Source organism: Fistularia commersonii, chromosome 9, assembly GCF_037954325.1.
Source record: "Fistularia commersonii isolate RoL2024-O1a breed Wild chromosome 9, RoL_Fcom_v1.0, whole genome shotgun sequence".
NCBI classification, from domain to species: Eukaryota; Metazoa; Chordata; class Actinopteri; order Syngnathiformes; family Fistulariidae; genus Fistularia; species Fistularia commersonii.
Window position 1 is genome coordinate 5797024 of NC_141292.1, and position 23063 is coordinate 5820086.

General features: G+C 37.4%; 1 protein-coding gene across 3 annotated transcripts in view; it reads left to right on the plus strand.

Annotated features, from left to right (window-relative positions):
• Positions 1-23063, plus strand: part of astn2 (astrotactin 2) — a 269469-nt gene that overhangs the window by 103773 nt on the left and 142633 nt on the right. For 2 of the 3 annotated variants that reach the window (XM_086152124.1, XM_086152125.1), the window contains one exon: positions 18278-18424. In XM_086152124.1, the coding sequence (XP_086008250.1) occupies positions 18278-18424 (147 nt within the window). Of the gene's footprint in view, positions 1-13968; positions 14077-18277; positions 18425-23063 lie in introns of all 3 variants that reach the window. The other variant, XM_086152123.1, reaches the window with a different exon arrangement.

The following is a 23063-nucleotide window of genomic DNA, read 5'->3' on the forward strand; positions in this document are numbered from 1 at the left end:
GTATGATGAGAAGATTTATACCTTTGCATTAGTCAGAGACCACCTTATCAGCTTAACTCATTTCATTGTTTTTAATCCCATGCTCATTACAGCATGTTAAGGCTGTTAATAATTGTTTCTTTTTTTAGCCTTGTAATGTTTCCACATATTCGAATCACTTTGGCCAATACTCTAATCTCTGTGTCAGAATTAGTAAAACATAGGATGGGATCTCATTATCTGCTTTGCCTATTGAAGTCCATTTCCCAGCGGCGGCCAGGAAATGTTGTATAGGTGTTATTATTGATCGGCAATGTTTGGCGGAGTGCCATTATACACCCCTTTTGTGACTTTGGCTCAAGAATGGAGAGCATCTATCCAACTCAAGTTATCCATTATTTGCCAAATTCATTTCACTGCAATCTTTTCTTCTTCTTTTTGTTTTTGTTTACACTGTCCTATGTGTGAGGCCGCTGTGAATCTCACAGACCCACACCTCCACAAAGAGCATCCAGCCGTCAGAAAAGCAAACGCCTCCTAATATATTCCTACCATACAGAGAAATATCCGAGTAACACGCTCCTCGACCGAGACCCCTGATAGAAACATTTTCTTCAAGAAACACGTAGGTATTGGGCTCAGCAAGGCGAGCAAGGACACAACATGAGTTAATACATACATTTCTTAACATATTTATATATTCTTCAGATATGCTTTACATATAGAAGGAATTCATCAGCCCTGCAGAAATTAGGGAAAAAGAATATTGGCATTGATAACAGCGAGTGGCTTAATCTGCACAAGAAAATGGCTAATGTCCTCTGCACTGAGTGGGAGGACAAACGGTAGGTTCTGTGAGGCCATGGTGTGTGTGTGTGTGTGTATGTGTGTGTGTGTGTGTGCATGTCCATGTGTTTGTGTATGTGTGTTTTCTTCTTTATTATTGATAAATGATAAAGAACATATTCTCAGGGATATCTAAGGGATAGGGAGGACCAGACATTTCGTTTGCCGTCCCTTTGATGGCAAATAAGTCAAAATCTTTCTGTTCCTCAACATTATCGATCAACGTGAAATGTCAGTTTAGCAGCAAACTCAACGCCACCACATTAGAGATGTCTTTTTATATATGTAATGCTTTGACCAGTGCTTTGAAAGACGCCAGTAACAGTGGCCTCAATGTGAGTCAGCTTCACAAGGTTTGATGTGACTCTAAAGGATCTGTATTTTCTGCATATTGCACGTCTCCCTCGCAATGACAAAGTCTTCTATACATTTTTTTCCTAGGATGCGTCTGTTTCCCGGTCAAAGTCTGGCAGAATGTTGCAGGGTGGGGTGGGGGGCTTAACATCTGTTTTGGGATGGCGGTGGCTGCGTCTATCTCCACTGTTTGGTATCGTACTGATATCCTTAAACTAGAAAAGGGTATGGTGTCACATTTGTTGCACCCACACACAAGATTTGGGACAATCCTGTTGTGATATAATTTGTGAAGGAATTCAGATGTCTTTTTTTCTGTCCCCAATATCTGTTTTTGCAGATACTAGGAAGCCATTTGTATATTAGTCTCAAGGTCAAAAATGATCGTGTAGTTAAAAAGATGATTCCACATTGTATATTGTCATTCATCAACATGTGACACTGATGTTATTATTATTTTTTTTTTTACAGCTCTGATATGAATACACATCCAAATTTTTTTTTTCTTTTTTTTTTTTGCAAAACCTTTTTTCTGAAAAAGTTTTATTGGCTACAAAAGCATATTCTCTGTATGCATGATTTGACACCCTTCACTACCGTCTATTTTGGACAAACCGAGCTCAGAACATATTGCGTTTTTGTTAGGCTTTAATATTTATCCATCTAAACACGCTTTTTTTTTTTTTTTTGTGCTTCCTCCCCTCACACTCCTTTATTTGTATGCACCTCCGTGCACGCTAATCCTTGAATTGCTGTTAATGTATTTCCACGTCTTGGCTCCGGGGTCTGGTTTTGTCATTACTTGTTTGATGTGTCACAACGAACACTTTTGCTCATTACGATGAGGATAAACTTATGGTTATTATCTCGTTTTTTTTTTTTTTTTTCTCCCATTTAATTGATGCTTTTGAAGTAACACATCAAAGTAGCCCTCTTTTCCTTTCTCTCCCCCCCTGTGTGTGCACGTATGTGTGTGTGTGTGTGTGTGTGTGTGTGTGTGTGTTCTCACTGTCTATTCGGACCACATATCCAACTTGTTGTTGGATCTCGCCGTCCTTCAGGGCGTTAAAACGCAAGTCACCCTGATTTGTGAGTCACCGCTTAAGCTGAAGTCTTGTTTAAGGCGAAAGTTAGACCGGGCACTGTTACAGCTGTGGTTTTGGCCGATCTCTGAGAAATAAATAAAAGTCAGCACAATGCCCTCTAGAGTAATGGACGCGTGACTCTTCGTTTGTCTGAGAGAGTGTTTATGGTCCATTGTGCTCGAATTCATCTTGTGTCCGGTGCACTTTCCAGCAGTGCTCCGTCTTCACTGCGGACAAAACATAGTGATTACAGTTTGAGCCTTGGAGCCCTTGAGCTCCTCTTCAGCGGGACATAAAGCAGATCTGCGAGAGGAAGGTGTTTTTTTTTTGTTTGCTTCTCTTGTTTTTTATCTAAAAGGGACCAGGACAGTTCATTTAACCAGGCTTCTTTTAAATCTCCGTCATAGTGACCCGTTCAAGTAACACCCCGTTGATGCACATTCATTCATATATTCACGAGGTCATGTGGATGTGAGGTTGTTGTATCCCGGCTCTCGTTGGCCGAAAGGCGGGGTTCACCCTGGACCCGCCGCCGCCAGTCGATCACAAGGCCGCCCGCGGCAGCGGAGACGTGCAACCGTTCATGAAGGGTAATTCAGGATATCCAGTGAATGTACTGGAGAACTTGGAGGAGATGCAATCTTGACACAGAAAATCCTTCGGTCAGAATCAAACTTCTTTCCGTGAGGTTGAAGTGCAAACCGCTGTTGCGTGTTGTCATGAAATCGTTCACACAAAGTGAAGATTCATACGCTTTCCATAGATGATGTTATTGATGACTCACGAGGAACTAGTTTTCAGGGAAATTGGTAATTTCCCTGTCCTTTTTTAAATTGAGATTAAAACCCCTCAGTAAACAGCTCCAACAACTCCATGTGCTCGGGGGGGGGGAGTGTTTTTAAGAGACTGCTGTGTGTGTCTGAGCAGACTCTGGGGATTACCAGCTGGAGAACACTATCAGAGCATTTTGCAGGAAATATATGCACTAATATGTATGCATAGTTACAAAAAGAACCAGCTGAAGAAAACATTAATTTGTTCGCGCAAATATGTTAAACCCCCCCTAGCATGTATATAAGCAACATGTAAACAACACTATAATTACAAGACCTCATCCTCATCCTAAGTACAATTAATTTAACTGAACATGGAGTTTTTAAATTAATACAAATATCACATAATGACTCAGATATTGAGATTCTTCTTCTTTCCCTTTTGGCTTTTCCCGTCAGGGGTCGCCATGGCGAATCGACCATCTAACCCTATTCTCTGTATGCTCCTCTCACACACCAACTAACTTCCATCTCCCAATATATTTGCTATCCCTCCTCTTTACATGACCAAACCATCTCAGTCTGGCTTCTCTGATCTTCTCTCCAAAACATCTAACATATGCTGTCCCTCTGATAGACTCGTTCCTGATCCTATCTGTCCTGGTCACTCCCAAAGAGAACCTCAACATCTTCATCTCTGCAACCTCCAGCTCTTCCTCCTGTCTTTTCATCCATGTCACTCTTTCTAGACCAGAGGTGGGCAAACTTTTTGGTTCAGGGGCCACATTGACTTTTAAAATTTAACAGACGGGGCTGGTCATCACAAGATATGATAAATATACAAAAAAACAAAATGCATTTATTAACAGTACATATCAGACTCATCTGACATTTGCTTTGAAAATAAAAACCAGCTTGGTTTTAAGGCTCTGACGTTTGGTTGCATTTCACGCACAAACTGTTTTTTCCCTCCTAGCTTATCGTCTGGCTGATTCATGTGTGTCAGTATGTCCACACTAAAGGCTAAATCATAAAGCCAATCTATGTCATTCAGCTCAGGAAAATTCTCAAGTGTTCTCAAGTAGCCCCAAAAATGAAATAATCTCTTAATTGAGCTCCCACATTCATTGATCCAATCACCCAATCATTCACATCAAGTATAAATTGTGTACCAATCATCGCGGGCCGGATTAAAAAGACCAACGGGCCGGATGTGGCCCGCGGGCCGTAGTTTGCCCATCCTTGATCTAGACCGAACAGCATCGCTGGTCTCACCACTGTCTTGTACACCTTTCCTTTCATTCTGGCTGATCTCCCATTGCATAGTACACATGACACTTTTCTCCACCAACCTGCTTCTTTACCTCTTCTCCACACTCTTCATTGCTCTGGACTGTTGACCCTAAGATCTTGTTACTTAGTCCTCTAAGTATATCCAACCATTAAATATGATAACTGGTGCCAGAGCCACAAGACATGTTCTGGATGTAGAGAGAGACAAGACATGTAGAGAGGAGGGCTGGAAGGATGCTGATGATAGAACTGCCAGGCAGGAGGTCTAGAGGAAGAACAGAGAAGAGATTTAGGGATGGAGGGAAAGAGGACATGAAGTTAGATGGTGTGAGAGAAGAGGGTGCAGAAGAAAGGGTTCGGTTGAGGCAGATTAAATTATCGACTGGAATTTAAAAAAAAAAATATCATGCTATAGAATTTAAATGGCTCAAAAGATAAAATCCCTTGAAAGACATTCTGGTAATCTTCTGATCAAAATAGTATCAGTAGCGCCCTAATTAGAGCTTTCCCAACAGTCCTCGGCTTTTCATATTTGGATGACTTCAAAGCTTTTTTTAAAATTTATTTATTTCCATCCTTTTTCACCAGGACACAGCATGAATTATCAATTACTTGAGCTTCATCGCGCTGACCTTTAACACTCAGTGAGTATTTGTGAGGGGTCCGGGACTGTCTGGCTGTGTCTGATTTTAGATACTCTCCTCCTTCTTATGTCGGTCGGTTTGGGCACAAAAGTCCACTGATGCTGACAATTTTATGAAAATATGCATCCCCGCGGCACGCTCAAAACTCTAAAAGGTTAATTGGAAACACAAACGCATCAATGCTTTGACAGGCCATCTGCTTTTCTAAACATGAGAACTTATCTCTTGTTCTTAGTTGTTGTGACTGTGGCATCGGTGAGCATCAGCTCATCGAAACGTGTCATAAATTGATAGTGTAGTATGATTAAGCAACAATGTCATTTTAGCGTGGCCTAAATAAGATCAGAAATACTATCATTGTTATAATCATCATATCAACAGCATACAGTTAGTTTCAGTACACTCACAGGAGTCAATGCTTGCTTCCAAAAAAAGAGGCACTGCAAAAAAAAACAACTCAAAAAGTACTTTGAAAGAGGAACCAGCATCATTCCCTTGTCAATAATATAAAGTAAATTGAAAAAATAGATAAATGAATGGCCCAATCACAGGTCAGGTACATTTATACTTTATACTTTTTTTATCTATTTTTTTCATTTCAAGGGTTAATTGTGAAGCACTTTCATGAAAATAAAATAAAATAAAATAAAATAAAATAAGATAAAATAAAATAAAATAAAATAAAATAAAATAAAAAAATCTGCGTTGAACAGTTGTGGGTGCTTAAAGGTCATTCTAGCCAGCAGTCACTGTATTTCATACATAATGTTGATGACAAACAGTGACAATGAGCACTCATCCATTCAAACTGTTTCTGCAATCAGCCAGTCAGCTTGCCAGCAGTGAATAAAATGTCCCTTTGTGCATTTTATCCATTTCAATCATTTTCAAACTGCAGCGGTCCGTTAAGCCAATCAATGCCGTCTTGACTTCTAAATGGCATGGTTTTGAAAATAAAAAATGATCCCAGTTGAGGTACAGAGGGGATACTGTTTTTGGAGGAATCTCTGCTTTCTAATGCCTCCTCTCCTTAGCTTAAATCCCTGAACACTGTACTTGTTAACAGGTGACAAAACAACTTAGAGCAGGGTTGGAAAAGGTCCGCTATATCAGAAATTAACCTTTAACTGCCTGTCAGAACCTTTCAGCAATCACATACATAAAACCCCTGATAGGTCTCCTTTTGCTCTTAACTGTTGGTTTATTAGCTTCATATTGGCAGATGTGCTTTTCATGCCAGGGAGATAAAATAAAATGAAATATGAAATAAAAAATATCAATATGACAAAATAAAAAGAGCTAGGAATGAACAAACACTCAAATGTAAAAGGCAAAAAGTGCCTTGTTAAGCCTCCAACCTTTACAAGTGCTTTCTCTCCAATATAATGGGTGGCAAGTCATAAATCTAAGCTGTAAAATGTGTTGGTGGGACTTATATTGTGGTGCCCCCATGTAATAACTTTTGAGCAGGACTTCATTGTTTATGTGGTGTGTGTGTGTGTGTGTGTGTGTGTGTGTGTGTGTGTGTGTGTCCTTGGTTTACTTTATTCATGAAGTCTGAAAACCAGGTTCCCACTCCTATTTCTTCTAAGTAATGTTCTTTGTGCTGGATCCCATTTAAACGTTGTGGGGTTAGTATTTGATCAGAATGTATTTGTGAATAATAGGGTAGGGGGCAAGGGAAGCAATTACATCAATTATGTGTCCCAACAGAGGATTTACGATTTCTGTCTATGTGTGTGTGTGTGTGCGTTTGTGTGAAAAGTGTTCAAAAATACAATACTTATGATAAGGTAAAACACTGAAAAAAAAAATTAAAAAAAGAAAAGAAATAAAACTCGGGGACTTGAAGGAGGACGGGGTGAGCGATCGCAACGATAAATTTTTGGATGCAAAAAGCAAATATCGGGCAGCGGAAAACCAAAGCAAATGAATGCAAAGGTTGACTTCCTCTGGATTCTCTTACACTGAATCCATTGGCTTTGCACCTTTTTGGTGGATTGAATCTTCCAAACTTTCTATCCTGATACTGATCATTCAGTTGTGTTTGAACCCATTCTTATTTTCTTCAGAGTGGAAAAATGTCTTAATAAATATATGTATCCAATCAATTCATTTATTTTTAATGGGTCTTTTGACATACACTATGTCAGAAAAAAAGGTGAATGTTACATGGATGTCCATGTAGCTTAGTATTATATACATTCCAGTGAAACCAACTTTTTGCCGTTTCAGTCTTTCAGGTGTTGAATTATCCAATATAAATGGCAAATGTTGACCATTTTTGTACCAGTTAGCATCAAATTTGGGTGGAAATTATTTGCTATGTCAGAAGGCCTGACAAAAATATGCCACTACAGGTTAATGTGATTACCTGCCATTGAACCGTGTGGCTGCTGATGTTGTTGTCTCACATAAACATATTGTCAAAAGATATGTAATCTAACTGGGAGCAATTACGCAATGAGTATATTCACTCTATTTCATGAGCACCTGAAATGACATTTTGGAGTTTAGCAGCTAAAGGGTTCTTTGTATTAACCATGAAAAGCTGCGCATCTTAATAAGCAGTACGTGATGCATGAACTTGACAGAATGTAGGTCAAAATCCACCTGTCGTGATGCATAGAGGCAGTTGCAAACTCAATATAGCAATAAAGTAATTTATGTAAACAATATTTAGCACTCTATTTAGCATTTATTTTTTTGTTTACTTTTGAACCGATGATGAACCTTTCCCTGTTAGAGGGAAGGTTTATTTTATTTTCATTTTTTTGGGACTGAAAAGCTATCCGAGCCAAATATGTGATCTGTGAAATTGGATAATATAAATGAAGCTGCCTTGACTTGGATGTTATCTAGCTGCTCCCACTCATTCAGCTAGCTATATTAATTGATGTCTTTATGAATTTATTTATAACGTTGTGTGCTATACAGGGAATGCTTTACATTTTATTTTTCCGCGATGGATTATCATTATTTTGCATGTAGAATCACCATACACAAAAGCAATATGACCTTTAGAAAACATCCGTGACCTTTAAATAGGCGATACAATTACAGGTATACAAAATGACATTATTGCATACCTTATCAATGTCAGCATAGAAAAGTATATCTTACAGCGTTTTATTTAGACATGAAAATTAAAAGTTTCCCAACTCAGATGATAGCACACTCAGGACACAAGCTATTTTCCCTTCTTCATTCTGGTAGGAGGTAAAGATCGCTGTACGCCAGCAACACCACACATTTGGCCTTTTTTTCTTCCTCAAGTCATCACTCCATTAACACAAAATCCCCACAACACCATGCATACAATGTGATGAGCTGACAACAAATTGTGTGCCTGATGATCACTATCCATAATTCCATTTAGTTAATTTTCTCATTTTACACTACCTCACACATTACTTACACGGATCACCACCTTATTATTTAAACAGGCTTTGCACGCTACGCTGCAATGTTTGGTCAGGTCATTGTATACCTCCATGTCAGTGTGAGGTGTGATTGTCAACCTGAGCCAAACTCCCTGTATGGGTGAACAAAGTTGGTTAATAAAAATGAATCCGTGGACATGGGTGAATAAAGAGGTGGAAAAGTATTTCTTCACAATCTATTTGCCCAATAACCCTTCCATAAGCAGAGCAGAACTAATTTGACCCTTAAACATGAACATATGAGCCCCAAATCTTTGTCAGCCACAACATTACTTTTCCACACCAACATCAGGCTGAAGGTCCTGAAATTGAGTTAATTCCACAATTAGACAAAGATGTGAATTTAGATAAATACATTTATTAACCGTTACTCTGCATTCGTTGGAATTATTTTTTTATAATTTGAGAAAAAAAATGTGACTAATCTAATTGCAAAAATATAATTGGTCTTCTGCTTGTGACATCTGTTTACTGTTAAAGTGTTATTGAGTGCAAGATGTATTAAGCATTCTGTAATGCTTAATAAATGCATGCTGTACTTTTTTTTTTTTTTGCTATCTATATCCTGTATTATCTCCAGGGCATTAACCACTCTCTTCTTCAAGCACTACAAGGTAATAGTTAGATGTAGCAGCTACATTCCTGTAAACCTGAATTTCACTCTAAGTGCTTGATGGCAAACTGGTTTCCAGAGGCCATGTGTGCATTTATCAAATCGCATCCCATTCATTACACCCCCGCTACTTATTATAGTTTGTAGCCTTGACCTAGTGGTCATATGGGACCTCTGTGAGATCCATCCAAGAATTGGTGTGAAACACAATATATTAATGTACTAGCTCAGTATTATTTTATTTATGTTGCTTTGTTTTTTCTTTCCCCTTGAGGAATATGCTTAGCTTTTATTATTCAGATTAAACTCATTACCTTACCTCCCTGCCCCTGCTTCCCCAATAACTGTTAATTATTGTTATTGCAGAGATTATTGGACAACCGCCTCCTGTTTATGGTTTGTTTTCCAGATACCTCATGCATGCACTCATATTCTTCTTTATAAATGTCCCACTGTCCACTATATCTTCTGTTCTCTTAATCCTGCAAACATTAAATCAAAATATTATCGCTTGTGGAAAAAAAAAATAAAGTATTAAAAGTCATTCACATGACTTGTGGTCACATATTGCACAGTCTCCTCCTGTTCTTGATTTATTTTCACAGATCTCATAAACCTTTCACAAATGTGTGAATTCATATGGCCATTTGAATGAAAAAAAAAAAAAAAGGACAATATAGAGAATATAATTCATCACTGCGATGAAAACGTTCTCATATTCATTTCTGATATTTCTTGACATGTTGCTTTGATACATCAATGTAAAGATAAAATAAGTTAATATGATGTATAATATGATATATGTTTGGTATATCTTTCACACACACACACACACACACACACACACACACACACTGCCTGTGTGTGTTTTCTCTGTGATGCATCAAAATGATCCAAATAACGATGATAATTATTTTCTTTAGTCTATTAATTTGCGATTCATTACGAACTCCCACAAATATAACTTCTTTTGCTCTCTGTCGCCACCTGGTCGCTGCCTGGAAAGCATGTAACCGCTGCCAAATTAGCGTTAGCCATTCATTCCAATTGTTTTACTTCGAAGAATACTTGTCACTAACTATTAATAGAATTGTGATTTATACACTCCAAGTTTAGCAGCTTGTCAGAATCAAGGCATCAAGATTCACTAGGTGACAGGTTCATATCACGAGATGTGCTGAACATGGGACAACACCAAACGTCGAAATATGTTACGAAAGCTATGGAAAATGAATGTGTTTGGAATCTGAAGACGGGGTAACATTTTGGGCAATATTATTCAGTGTTGTTAAAAATAAAAACATGCAAACAAAGCAATGGCACATCGGTTAGCACTTACGTCTCACAACAAGAAGGTTCCTGTTTAGATACCACAGCTTTTCAGTTTGGCATCTCCATGTTTTGTATAAGTTCCCTTTGGTTTTTAGGTTTTCTTCCCACAGTCCAAAAATACAAAGGATTAATTGTCCAGATCTTTGAATGTGAGGATGAATGGTTGTATGTCTCAATATGAGGTTAGAATGAGAGCGAACCCCACCTCTTGTCCAATGACCTCTGAGGTGGGCCCGTCTTTAGAAATGTAAAAAATAACCAATAAATCGCAGTAGAATAACATGTATTGCTGTGTGGCTTGCAGCTGAAGAAAGCCTCAATGAGCGATCAGCAGCACTAGTTGAGTTATTTTGCTGTGGGAGATGTGCACTGGCACATTCACTGACCTAACGGCCTGGATCTCCAGCCAGCCTCAGACCATGATAAATCAAACAGATTGCAAGAAGATTGAACTTTTGAGTACAAGATTTCCCATAATTCTTCTCGCATGTTAAATGCCAATGCCAATGTCAAAGTTCTCCCAACCTTCTGAAGAAGTCCTGCACGACATCCTGCCTCATTTCCCGGGGGCATCTTGTCTTTTGACAAATTGTCTGCACCCACCCGCAGGTCCAAAATTTTCCCTGTGTCTTTTTTCTTCTAGCAAATGCTAAATACTCTGCCCATGTATCTCCACACCCCCCTTCCTCATCCTCAAAATTCCATTTTTCAAGAAAACATACTTTATTTTATACATTTTCACAGTGTTTCCTGCAAACCAATACAGCCGAGCAGACTCAAAATTAAAGTTATGATGGAGCCATACATAATTTGGTACAAAATTATACCAGCAGACAGAAAAAAGGTTGAATTTGCATACTGCTCTCTCTGTAGCAGATTGTGCCCATGAATGGATAATTTAATGGACTCCTGTTCTGTCACATCATCATCATCGAAGTCCTGCCTTATTAACTCAAGGTTTGGGATTGGTAATATTGACTGATGAATTCTCCATCTAATGGTTATCTTAACTTCACTTGGCTTCCAATGCACCATGGGAAAAATCCCCCTTTGTCATTTTATTTATTTGAAGGTCATATATTTTATCACTTGTGAAATAAATATATTGAAATTTCTTAAGGTACCAATATTTTCACATCTCACATTATGTTGAACCATTCCAAAAAATAGAAATAAAAAAGATAAAATGTTTGTACATTGAAATCATAATTCTGTGAATGTTGTGCATGGGTTTTAAGGAACAGCTCAACACCAGCCTCAGTATAATATGATTGCTCACAGAAGGCGACTAAAAGGCTATATCAGTGTAATTTTATCAAGATAAGTAAACGCTTCTCTGACTCATCTAAGGAGAAAAATTAATGCACAGCTGCAAGGCTCGTAGTTTCATTAAGAGCAGTAGTTATCATAGGTGACCTCCATGCATGCACTTCATTTTGTGCTTCTATTTCGGCTTCAAATATATCTCGCAAATCAGAAGATTGGTAAGCCTGTTCACTTCAAGTGATTGTATCACAACCCTTTGGATCAAAAATAATCATGCACAGATATATATATATATATGTATTTATCTGTGCCGTTTGGCTGTCAATGTTGATAAAATTGCACAGAAAGCAAGTAGTAGAAATCAACCGGGTTCAAAATGTCATACCCAGGGGCAAAAGCAAATTCTTGTATTATTTTAGATTACTTGTCAAACCCCCCTGTGTCTCGAATTTGTCGCAAATCCCTGACAACTGTCACTTTGTGGCAGTCCCAGGGCTTTTAGCTGGGATATGTGTTTTTGATGTCGCAGAGGCAAGGTAGTGCAAACAAAGCCTCTTAACTCATGCTCTCACCCCGACTTCACACTGGCATGCTCACACAGGCACAAATTCAAACACTCTGGGGACGTGACCTAGTTTGATTAGCAAATTGTGCTCCAGATACCTGATATAAAGACGGACAAATTACCATCCCTGGTCCACAGATCAAACAAGGGGAGACAGGACAAATAGGACTGGCAAATCAGACCTCCTCAGCAGGCTGTAATCACATTTAGACATGTCCAACCATCACTTAGCATCCAATTAGTTGGCTAAAATGTGGCACCGGTGTCTATCACTGTTGTACTTATGAGGCATATCAAGTAGACTATCAGCGGTGCTGGTAAAGTATGCAAAGTTCAAGGTGAAGCAATGCCAGTGCAGGACTCGTGCACAAAACATGCAGCATCAAAGTAAAGCTTCCAGGTTAAATATTGAGTCTTTAATATTACGCTCATGAGATGTGTAAATAATACATCTGTTGCAAAACAGAGCTGTGTTATTTCCCCACTTAGCAAAAAGTTGAATCTGTATTTACCCTAAAACACATTATATTTATAATAACGAAACAATTTATAATAAAATAAAACAAATAAAAAACAATAAACAATAATTTTGCGAAAATCCAACATAAGTTCAAGACGTTCTTTTTTTAGTTTTATTTATTTATTTTTTTTCTTTTTAGTTTACTGGTGGGTTTATCTCACAAAAAAAAAGCAAAAAAAAAAAAAAGGAAACATATGAAGACTAGGATTTATTTATGGAAGTATTTATTTTTGTTCTGATTCCTACAGAAATGTTCTTATACAACGATACAGTATGATGACCTGCCCATTTTTTATAGCCGTGAATTTTGAGAAATGAATTGGCAGGCAGAAATGCATTGCAGCTTGGAAGTGCATGGGGACTACATGTCTAGGGGAATGATATACAAATTAGTTTTATTTTAAGACATGCACACAAATAGACGACATAGTCTAGAGTCAATATTGAAGTTTCTTCAGTAAGATAATTCTTATCCCATAAACCAGAAGTGGTTAAGACAGAGGAACTTTCGGGAATTGTATATTTATATGAATATGAATAAAAGAACCGGGTCTGATAATTGGCAGCCTCTCAAATGTCCAAAAGACCAGGATCAGATCTGGATCACAACAAGGATTAGAAAACACATTAGGCTGCAGTTTAAAGACTATTAGGCCACAATTATGACAGTTGATGTGCTATCCAGTACCAGTTTTGATAATATATAATGACTGAGGTTGATTTTGTTATGGACAATTTGAATCTATAAGGATTATGATATCAGTGCTATAGTTGCTTATTCATGTTTATTTTTCTTCATGTATTATGCTACCAAGAACATGTGATGGCATGGATTTTTGTGAAACTATGCAAACAGGTTGCGTGCAAATGAGGAAACACCCTACAAAGAGTTTATCATATTAACTTTAAGCTCTTATTTATTTATATTTTGCAAACATTAATTCACTTAAATACAACATTGTGTGACTATTAGTTTGTACCATGAATACTGTCTGATAATCCTGAATTCTCTTTTGTTTTTATATCATCTCGTTGAACATAAAAAATCCAATGTTGATACAAATAAGTTGCTAATGAGGCTATGAATTTACAGCTAAAAGCTCATTTTTGTAGTCATTATTTAACAGTCCAAGTAAAAAAAAAGGGAAAGGTTTTTTTTTTTCTTCGTAGAATATTTTACCCATTAACTAATGAAGCATCCTTGACTCTACTTATAACTTTTATTTGTTCCCTTCCCTCATAATTTCACCCTCAGTATCTGGCGGTGTGTTTGGTCCTCAAGGAGAATCAGGGTCAGAGCCAGAAGATGACAACCAGATGAAGTTTTATACAGAACAGCACAGAGGACGAAGGCGTAGCAAAGGTGAGCCAAAGAGCAAGCGTACGAGAATAAATGTTTTTTCCTCCAGGCAGACAGCCATGACAAACATAAAATAGAGAAAATTGAGAAAAAAAAGAGGAAAATGAATATAATTTGACATTTAGAAAAACAAACAAAAAAGAAACATTAATTAATTCTATCCCAATCTAGTGATGCCGAATAGGTCAGCATCACTGGAAGCAAGAAGGCAGCGTGCCCTTTCCCCGCAAAGTTAAAGAGCTCCTCAACGGCAAAGCCTGATGACACAAACACACCTACAGTGTATGCAAACAAAGGATTTGAGCATCTCTAAGTTAGAATATGGGGGTTCAAACTGAAGGACAAGTTCACACTTTCTATACAAATATGGGAGTTGTAGTCATAATTGTTGTACATGTATGTAGGTTGTATTTGTGTGACTGAGATACAAGATATTGTGAAGGCAATATATCAGTTTAATATTTCAGTCTGATTGTAATAGTATGCAGAATGTACGTTTAATCACTTTAATTTGATAATTCACATTTTCTGCATTGTTCCCCTGTTAAAATATATCAATGTAATTAAGTGGGCAACAATAATAGTTACATTGTTGAGTAGAATCTTGGCTCACGAGCGCCACTGATTACGAATAAATCAGCTTAGGAACAGAGTTTTTGATCAAATTTTAAACCAACCTGCGAACAACCCCCAGTACACAAACACACCTACAAACAAAGTCACGTATGTTTTCCTGTATAACATTTTTTTTTTGTCTGCTTTTTTCAGTAAGTTTCGCCTCAATATGACTCCCAAAAAAAATTTAATTTGCTATCGATAGCGGTGTTAAGAAGTTTAGAATAACTGTCTGTCTGAAGAAGGAAATAATAGCTGAACATGAGAGTGGTGTTCCTGTTACAGGTCTTGCCAAGCGCTACGATACGGCCAAGTCAAACCATCTGTACAATCCTGAAGACCAAAGATGTGCTAAAGACGGCTGATTTGGCTGAAGGAGCGACTATGTTAACAAAGGGTCTCAAGTCTTAGAAGAAGTAGGAATGTTATTGTTAGCTTGAAATCATGAAAGATGGCATAAGTGAGGATCTTATATGCAATAAGGCTTTGCTTTTGCATACTGTTTAGTGAAGGAATTACATAGTGCAAGTGCTGGCAAGAAGAGATAGAACACCAGAAATACTGTGGTTATTTAAGTCAGTAGCAGGTCCTAAAAAAAAAAATATCACGGAGGGCAACTTTTGCAGTGATGACTAAAGTGACCCATTAAATAGGTAAATTTACAGGTGACAGCTGCAAGGAAGGTAAATCTAAGATTGTTCAGGAGTGAAATTATCTACTTGGACCGTAAAGAATTGACCATTCATTCATAGAAGATTTGTCAGTTTACCTTCAGGGATCCCTGAATATGAAAAAAGCGGCCTGTTTGACCTTTGCCCGTATGACGAAAGCGGGTATTTGCAAACCTGAGCAGGTTACATAATGATAAAAGCATGAATGATGTGCAAACCCTCCCAGAGACCAATATGAAATACATAATTAAAGCCCGTTTGAAAAAAAAAAAAAAAAAAGGATTGTGACTATGTGAAAAGCTCGGGGCGATTTCAAACTGACTGAAAATCACCGAAAAAGGGGCAGTTCCCACAAACCATCGCTGCACGCTGATTGGATAAAACATTCAGAGGCTGTTACAATGGCCAAAACTGGTGTAACAGCAGAAAAATATTATTTTACAAATCCCTTCCTTTTCCGCAATTTGATGGTGCGTCACCCTTATTGGCTTTATGAGCCCCTGATTAAGGTTATCTTCATCATCATTCATTCCTGTTTTTTTTTTTTTTGTTTTTGTTTTTTTTTCTCAGATAAACCCAAGAAACAGTTTCTAAGGAGTACACTGTGTTTTGGGGGTTGGAGAATGGATCAATGCGATTTTGCCATTACATTAAATGGCAAAAATTAATTTGGCTCACTAAGTCTGAAACATATAACATTCTTCAGCCAAGGTTCTACTGTATACACCTATGAAAAGATCAATTACAAAAGATTACTAATTGACTGGTTATTACAAAAAAAAGATTAGTTTGTAAACAAATTAAATGACTGTTCAAGCCAGGGGTACAGACCAGCTGGTCCTGGTGTCAGAATGCATAGAGTAATGAAAATTACTTTTCAACCAAAGCTGCTGCCATTGGCAAGAAAAAAAAAAAAGCTGTGAATTTCTGCTGCTGTTTGTTTCAACTGAAATTAGAAAAATAAACACTTTTTTTTTTTTATGGACCACATTTCACATTTACTTTCAAGTAAGTACTCTCAAGCCGAGCAAGTTCTATGACCAGCCTGTATCTGTAATTTTGTTAAATGGGCATTATTTTATGCACGTTTTCAATGCCTGAATGAATATTTGTCATATTTCTGTAGCTAATGGGGATTTTGATAAACCAGACCTAACTGTAGTTAACATTGTCTGCAGAATTCAATGTGATCCATCTTTGGGACTTGCTCAGCAGCTAGATGAACCATAGTACTCCGAAAAAACAGCAGACCTAAATGGTATTGGGGGATCGTCATGCTTGGGTTACTGACCATTGATGTATGCATAAGGTTATTCTTTGCACAGAATGTACAAACAACAATCCATTATTTAAGCTATTTAATTGGAAGGAAACACTGACTCACAAACTGAGTTCTGTGCACAAAAGTTCTGCATTTCTAGCGGCTTCATGGATTTCGTGAAATCTTGACATGCAAGCTCTTCCTCTTTGGCGGTGAGTCATCACCTAGTGCAAGGAGCTGATCAGTTGTCACCGTTTGATATGACGCACTGTGTGTCGAAAGATAATTCTAAGGGAACCGAGCCAAGGAGAGCATGTTTGACTTTGACCTTTATGAATATTCTATATATTCTTTTGTATAGTTTGACAAGGTCTGGCTTAAAAATTGATTTTATTTAACTATCAAATCCATGAAAGCTAAGTCAACTTGAGGCTGATTTCAATCGATCAGCCATCCAAAAAACAAAAAAAAAGATATATATACACATAAGGAGTATAAACTTGTTTTGAAGTTGCTGTCGGTTTAGTAGTGCATTCAATGCATTTCTCACAACATCTGTGTTTTCTGATCCCTCTGAGAAAGTATTTTGTTTGTGGCCATAAAGTAAATGTTTGCCCGCCGTGAGCGTGCATGCTTTTGTCTTTTCAGTAGGCTTTTATCGTAATTGAGGGACCCCTCGCAAACCCAGTGACACCACCCTCACCCCGGAGGGATTAGCTTGCCCGGCACTTTTACTGTAGACAGCTGTTGTTTCTGTGCCTCCACAGTATTGTGATCATGATAGGCATGTGATTCAATAAGGGGGATTCATTGTCCTAAATCTGTCTCCCTGACGCTGACCTTGTCCTGCAATTCACTTCCATACTCATTTTCACTGGCCCTTCCTTTGGTTTGGCAAGTTTAGTTACTGATTATAATCAGTAGTTATCCACTTTGGTGCAAATATAAATTAAACCCTGCACATTGACTATCATATTCATATTTTTTGGTCTTCAAAGTCTAGACTACCTTAGCCACCATAAAACAATGTATCACAAAATAATAATTTGAAATATATAAACAAGTGTTTTTTTTTTTGTTTTGTTTTTTTATGGTACTCTGCTTTTTTTTTTAATCATATTTTTATGTCTACATTTAGAAAATAGAAAGGGGTACATTTTAAAGAGGCCAAAAAGGGCCATTACACAGCATATTTAAAATGCTCTTTTCAAAACAGCAAGCTGATGAATTCCAAAAATTTCAATTTAGTGCCATATCCACACACCCACCTCTATGCTGTGATAAATACCAGAGGACACAGACAAGTATCTAATCTGGCTTGGTAATGGGAGCCCTGGATGAGCCAAAGGGCAACCAAAACAACCACTCCATAAAACTCTCTGTGAAAATGAGATCATGCACAACATGTGAAAACAATTCTGCTCTGCATTGCTTCATTTTGAAACCCTTTTCCTCTCATTTTCTTATTCATTATTAGAATTATTTTTATTTTCCATTACAGTCTTGAGTCAAATATGAGCTTTGGTTTAAAAAGGGAAGTTGTGTTCTCATTCTTTATCCATGTTGAGATACCTAAAAGGAAATGTGATAAATAATATAAATCAAAAACCATATTCTAACTACTCACCATGTTTTCCTTTTCTTTGTGTACCTGCAGCCCACCCGCACAGTCCCTTAAATAAAGTCACCCTGACGTTGATTACCATCAGCACATGTGTCATCGCCATTGTCTATGCGACGCAGGATTCCTGCCCCCTGACTGTCAAGGTTACTCTCCATGTACCTGAGCATTTTGTTGCAGATGGTAAGTGCAACACATTCATTAGACCTTGGTGCACTGCCCAGCAAAACACAAAGGGACGCTCAGTTTTAAACCACTTAGGTCTATTTGTGTTTCCTATAGGTAGCATGGAAGAATGTGCTGTACACTTTTGACTAATATCTAAAAACCAAAGCGATGGTCTGACAATTCACAAAAAAAGATTAAAAAAATAAATAATTGGTAACTGATATAAAGAAGAAAGAAGTATGCATCAACCTTAAATACCCATACAGCCTCATGACATCCAAGATACTTGCATCATAGAATATCATCATCATTATTATTGTTACTTCTATTGTTACTTCTTCTTCTTATTGTTATTATTATTATAACTATTGTGGTGGTTTTGAGTCCCTGATTTCTGTAATTAAGATATTTCAATAGTCATACCTGAAATTTAAACTGTTGCCATCCTCATATTTTTCTTTAACTACAGGAACAGTAAAAGAAGCCTTTAACTGTATGTTGTTTGCATGAGTATCACTCTACCGGTCTGTCTTTATCTGAAATGACCACCTTTGCTATTCAAAAACGCCATGTTGCAGTTTTAGACAAGGAAGCAGAAAACCTGTTTCCCTCGCTTATCACGTCCAATAGAGAAAACAATCATGCACTGTGCGCCGGAGTACACGATAGTCATTGCAAATGAAATGTTTGCAAGATGGCTATCAATGTGCTGTTACATTTTTTTTTTTTTTTTTGTGATACGCAAAAAGGGAAATGTAGTGGGACGCAGAGAAGCTTGCCGTGCACGTCTCTCTTGGATAATACTGAGTGCTGAAACTGAGTTTTTTTGGATCATTATAGTCTTAAGCCATAAGCCACCCATCAATGGCACAGATTTAATTTAATTTTTTTTTAATTCTAACAAGTTGTACAGCAGAAACAAGAAATTAACACGACAAATTAACACTGAATGATGTGTTATTGGAAGTCAACTGAGCCGCCGAGGAAACGGTGTCGGTCGCAATAAAAAAACTCCTTCCTGTTGTCAAGACAAGCCATAAATCGCATAAATGAATGATCTGCAGGTTCAAATTGTGCGTTGAAAAATAGATTGCATAACTTGCCTGGCTTTCATTGTTACAGAAACGGGAATAGCGAATGAACCTGGGACCGTCCGACATGATTATGCGGTTTCTATTTATGGAGTGCGCGCAGTTAAATCTCCACCTTCCAACTCTCATTAGAAACAAAACAAAAACAAAAAAGTAGACCGCCGTGGCCAATGAGGCCAAATATTAGCATAATTTTGGCCCACACTTTCAATGTGCTCAGTCACATTTGACTTACTAGTATGAGCTTTTAAAAATAATTTCATATGTCTGACCATTACATTAATGACTCTTGGTATGAGGGAAACAATCATTCATCCCATTGTTCTTCCCTATTTGTTTGCTTGCAAAAATTAACACATATTGCTTGTAAAACAGATCAAGAAATGAATCAGAGGTATTTCACTGGGATGCATCCAGTTCACATGATACACAGTACTAAAAAACTCTATTTCATGAAAGCTGGATCATTTGTCATTGCGACAGAGGCTGTAAAGAAATTAAATGGAAGGTAAACCCAAATTACAAATTATCAGTAGATAATAATAAATAAACAATTCTGTCGAACATTTTGTCCACATAATTCACTTAGTAATATATTCTTAGACATATGGAGTGCAGGCTGTGGTTTATAAATATTTACTGATGGATGGATGGATTGATATTCCATTATTATTATCATTTTTAATGGAAATATCTATATGCCTGTGTACAACATAAAAAAAAAATCTTCCTGTGAAAAATTAAAATGCAAAAAAGATAGAGTTTGGAGCGATGTAAGAAAGTGAAAGAGGGAAAGCAATTTAAGAAAAAAATATGATTGCTGTATCTTTGAATGGTATGCACTCATGTCTGCCAATCATCTTATACAAAGATCCCCATTTCCAGTCCGCCTACACACACGCACAAACACGCACACACGTTAGGTTTAGATACACACTCAAGAACTCAGTCGCAGCAGGTTCAGCATTTACCTCACGTACGTATTGGAAAGACATGACATGAAGTAAGATCGGATTATTTTCATAATTTTCACAATAATTTCCCTAATAATAATTCACACGCATATAAGGCAAAACATGATTTGCAAGATCCCAATTTTTTTTTTCCCATTTGGATACCTTCCCTTTATTAATACAAATCTGCCACAGCTGCCAATTTGGTGAGTGATGATGAAAATATTTCTACCATATCAAAATCTTTTTCAAGATCCAAACTTCTTATCGTTTCCTTTTACTACGCCTCACAACCATCTACCACTCAATATACATACAACTACTGTAAATAATATACAGGCGTCGATTTCTATTACCTCAGTCATTATAATGATATTATAAAATTGCATTTTTATAGAGAAAACTTTATGGGAAAGGGTGCAACCCGAAGGACATACATGTGTTGTTCCTCAAATAACTTGTATGTTTTGGAATCAAAACCCTGAAACAGCAGATGTGATAAAAGGCAGCTTAGTCAAATAGTCTGGCAGGCATACAGTCAGCAGTGGGCAGGCAGTCAGGGAAAACAAGAGAACAAATCCAGTAGATAAACCAAAAGAACAGAAATCAAACGGGCAAGCCACGGACGAGTTTTAGGTACAGCGATTCAAAACGCAGTAGGCAGCGCAGCCACGCAAAGAGCCCTGAGATGTGAGGGACGATATCGGCGCTCCTTTCTAGATGATGGAGAAATAACAACTGAGAAGAGGAGGAGGAGGAGGAGGTGAAGCAGGCGAGCGTTGATGTCAAGTACGAGCTGAAGGCTCAACGGGAATGAAAAGTGGGCAGGTCAGACATGGCGGGGGGGGCGGAGGTGGGGGTACTGAGTGCACAAACGCGTGCAAAACACTTAAATTTGCAGGTAGTGTTCTGCAAGGTGAACGAAGAGGAATGTCCACCGCCGTCAACAACAAAACACAATTCAAGCACAGAATTACGTGTCAATATACGGCGCATGCCCTACATTTTAATGAAAATAAATCAAATTTAGGTGGATTTATTGACTTTGTGTGTGTTAGATAGAATAGCTTTATTGTCATTAAGTATATATAATCTTCAGTGGGAGTCGAGGCCGTTAGGGTTCTCGACACAAGTCGGAAAATGAGAGCCTCCAGTAGTGCTGTTCAGTAAAGTGCAGTGCCGCGGGAAATAGCCTTGTCATGCTCGTGTTCGGTTGGCCTGATTTTTAAAAGACGCTTTTTATCGATCTCCTCCAGAGACACCAGTTTGTTTTTTTAACATTTCGCCATATTTATAAGCAGAATCATAACAAAATGAACATGATGCAAAGAAGCAACCGCCTATTTCTTCAATAGTTACATTTTGCTTTCGAATAAATGAGAAAGATGGTTTGCGCTCATCTATTGCGCTCCGAGACACAAAACCTTTCGCTTTGATGATGAGAACAAAAGGAAGTGCCCGGTCCTGCGTCATACCGTCAAGATGCTTCACTCGGTTTCATGAAAAAGTCTATAAACTCTCGGTATGTGAGTGGGAAACAGAAAGGCAGATCCATATGCGGATCATCAAGGCTGGTGACGCTTTTTCTGCAAATTAACAAAATTTCTAGCGCAGTGAAATTAGTTAGGATTTAGATCTTTGTGTTTTTGGTTTGTTAAGTGTTAGTTGTTGTTGATGGATATTTTTTTTTTCTTTTTAATTTATTTCAAAATATCTCTGCAAAAAAAAATGAGCTTTGATTACTTTTAGAGAGATATGAACTCATATCACAAGTTTGGTGTACTTGGAGGTGATTGGAAAAACAAAATCAAAAATAAAATTGTGACGAATGAGTTGCAGAAGATCTGGTTATGATTATAAGCTTAAATAAGAGATGCAAATCCAGTGAAGATTATATATACTTAATGACAAAATTTCTAGAGCGGTGAAATTAGTGAGGATTTAGATCTTTGTGTGTTTGGTTTGTTATGTGCTTAAATGTTGTTAATGTCTTTTTTTTAATTTATTTCTAAATATCTGCAAAAAATGAGCTTTGATTACTTTTAGAGAGATATGAACTCATATTACAAGTTTGGTGTATTTGGAGGTGATTGGAAAAACAAAATCAAAAATAAAATTGTAAAGAATGAGTTGCAGTAGATCTGGTCATGATTATAAGTTTAAATAAGAGATAAATAGATAAATAGATAAATAAATAAATAAATGAATAAATAGCATGGCATCTTGGCCATTGCTTTTATTAGCATTGCTTCTAAATTCAAAAAAAGATACACTTGGCATGACACATCACCGAAATCTAGTTTAGTCCCCTGATTGCAGTTGGCGTTCCACCAGGATCACAAAGTCAAACTTTGACTCACTCTGATAAGGAAACCTTTCTCTGAACACACCTGTAAAAGGCTATCCAATGGGCCTGGACACATAAATACACAATTTAGCCGTAAAAGATTATTTGTGTTCAGCAGAGAGTTGAATCACAATCTCTTTGTGGATCCCATTTGAACTAAAAGTCATTGGCATCAATTAGGGATAATCTTGTTCAGTGATCAGAGTTTAATGATTGGTCTGGGAGCAGTAAGAAAAGAAGATACGTCAACATCAATGAGCATC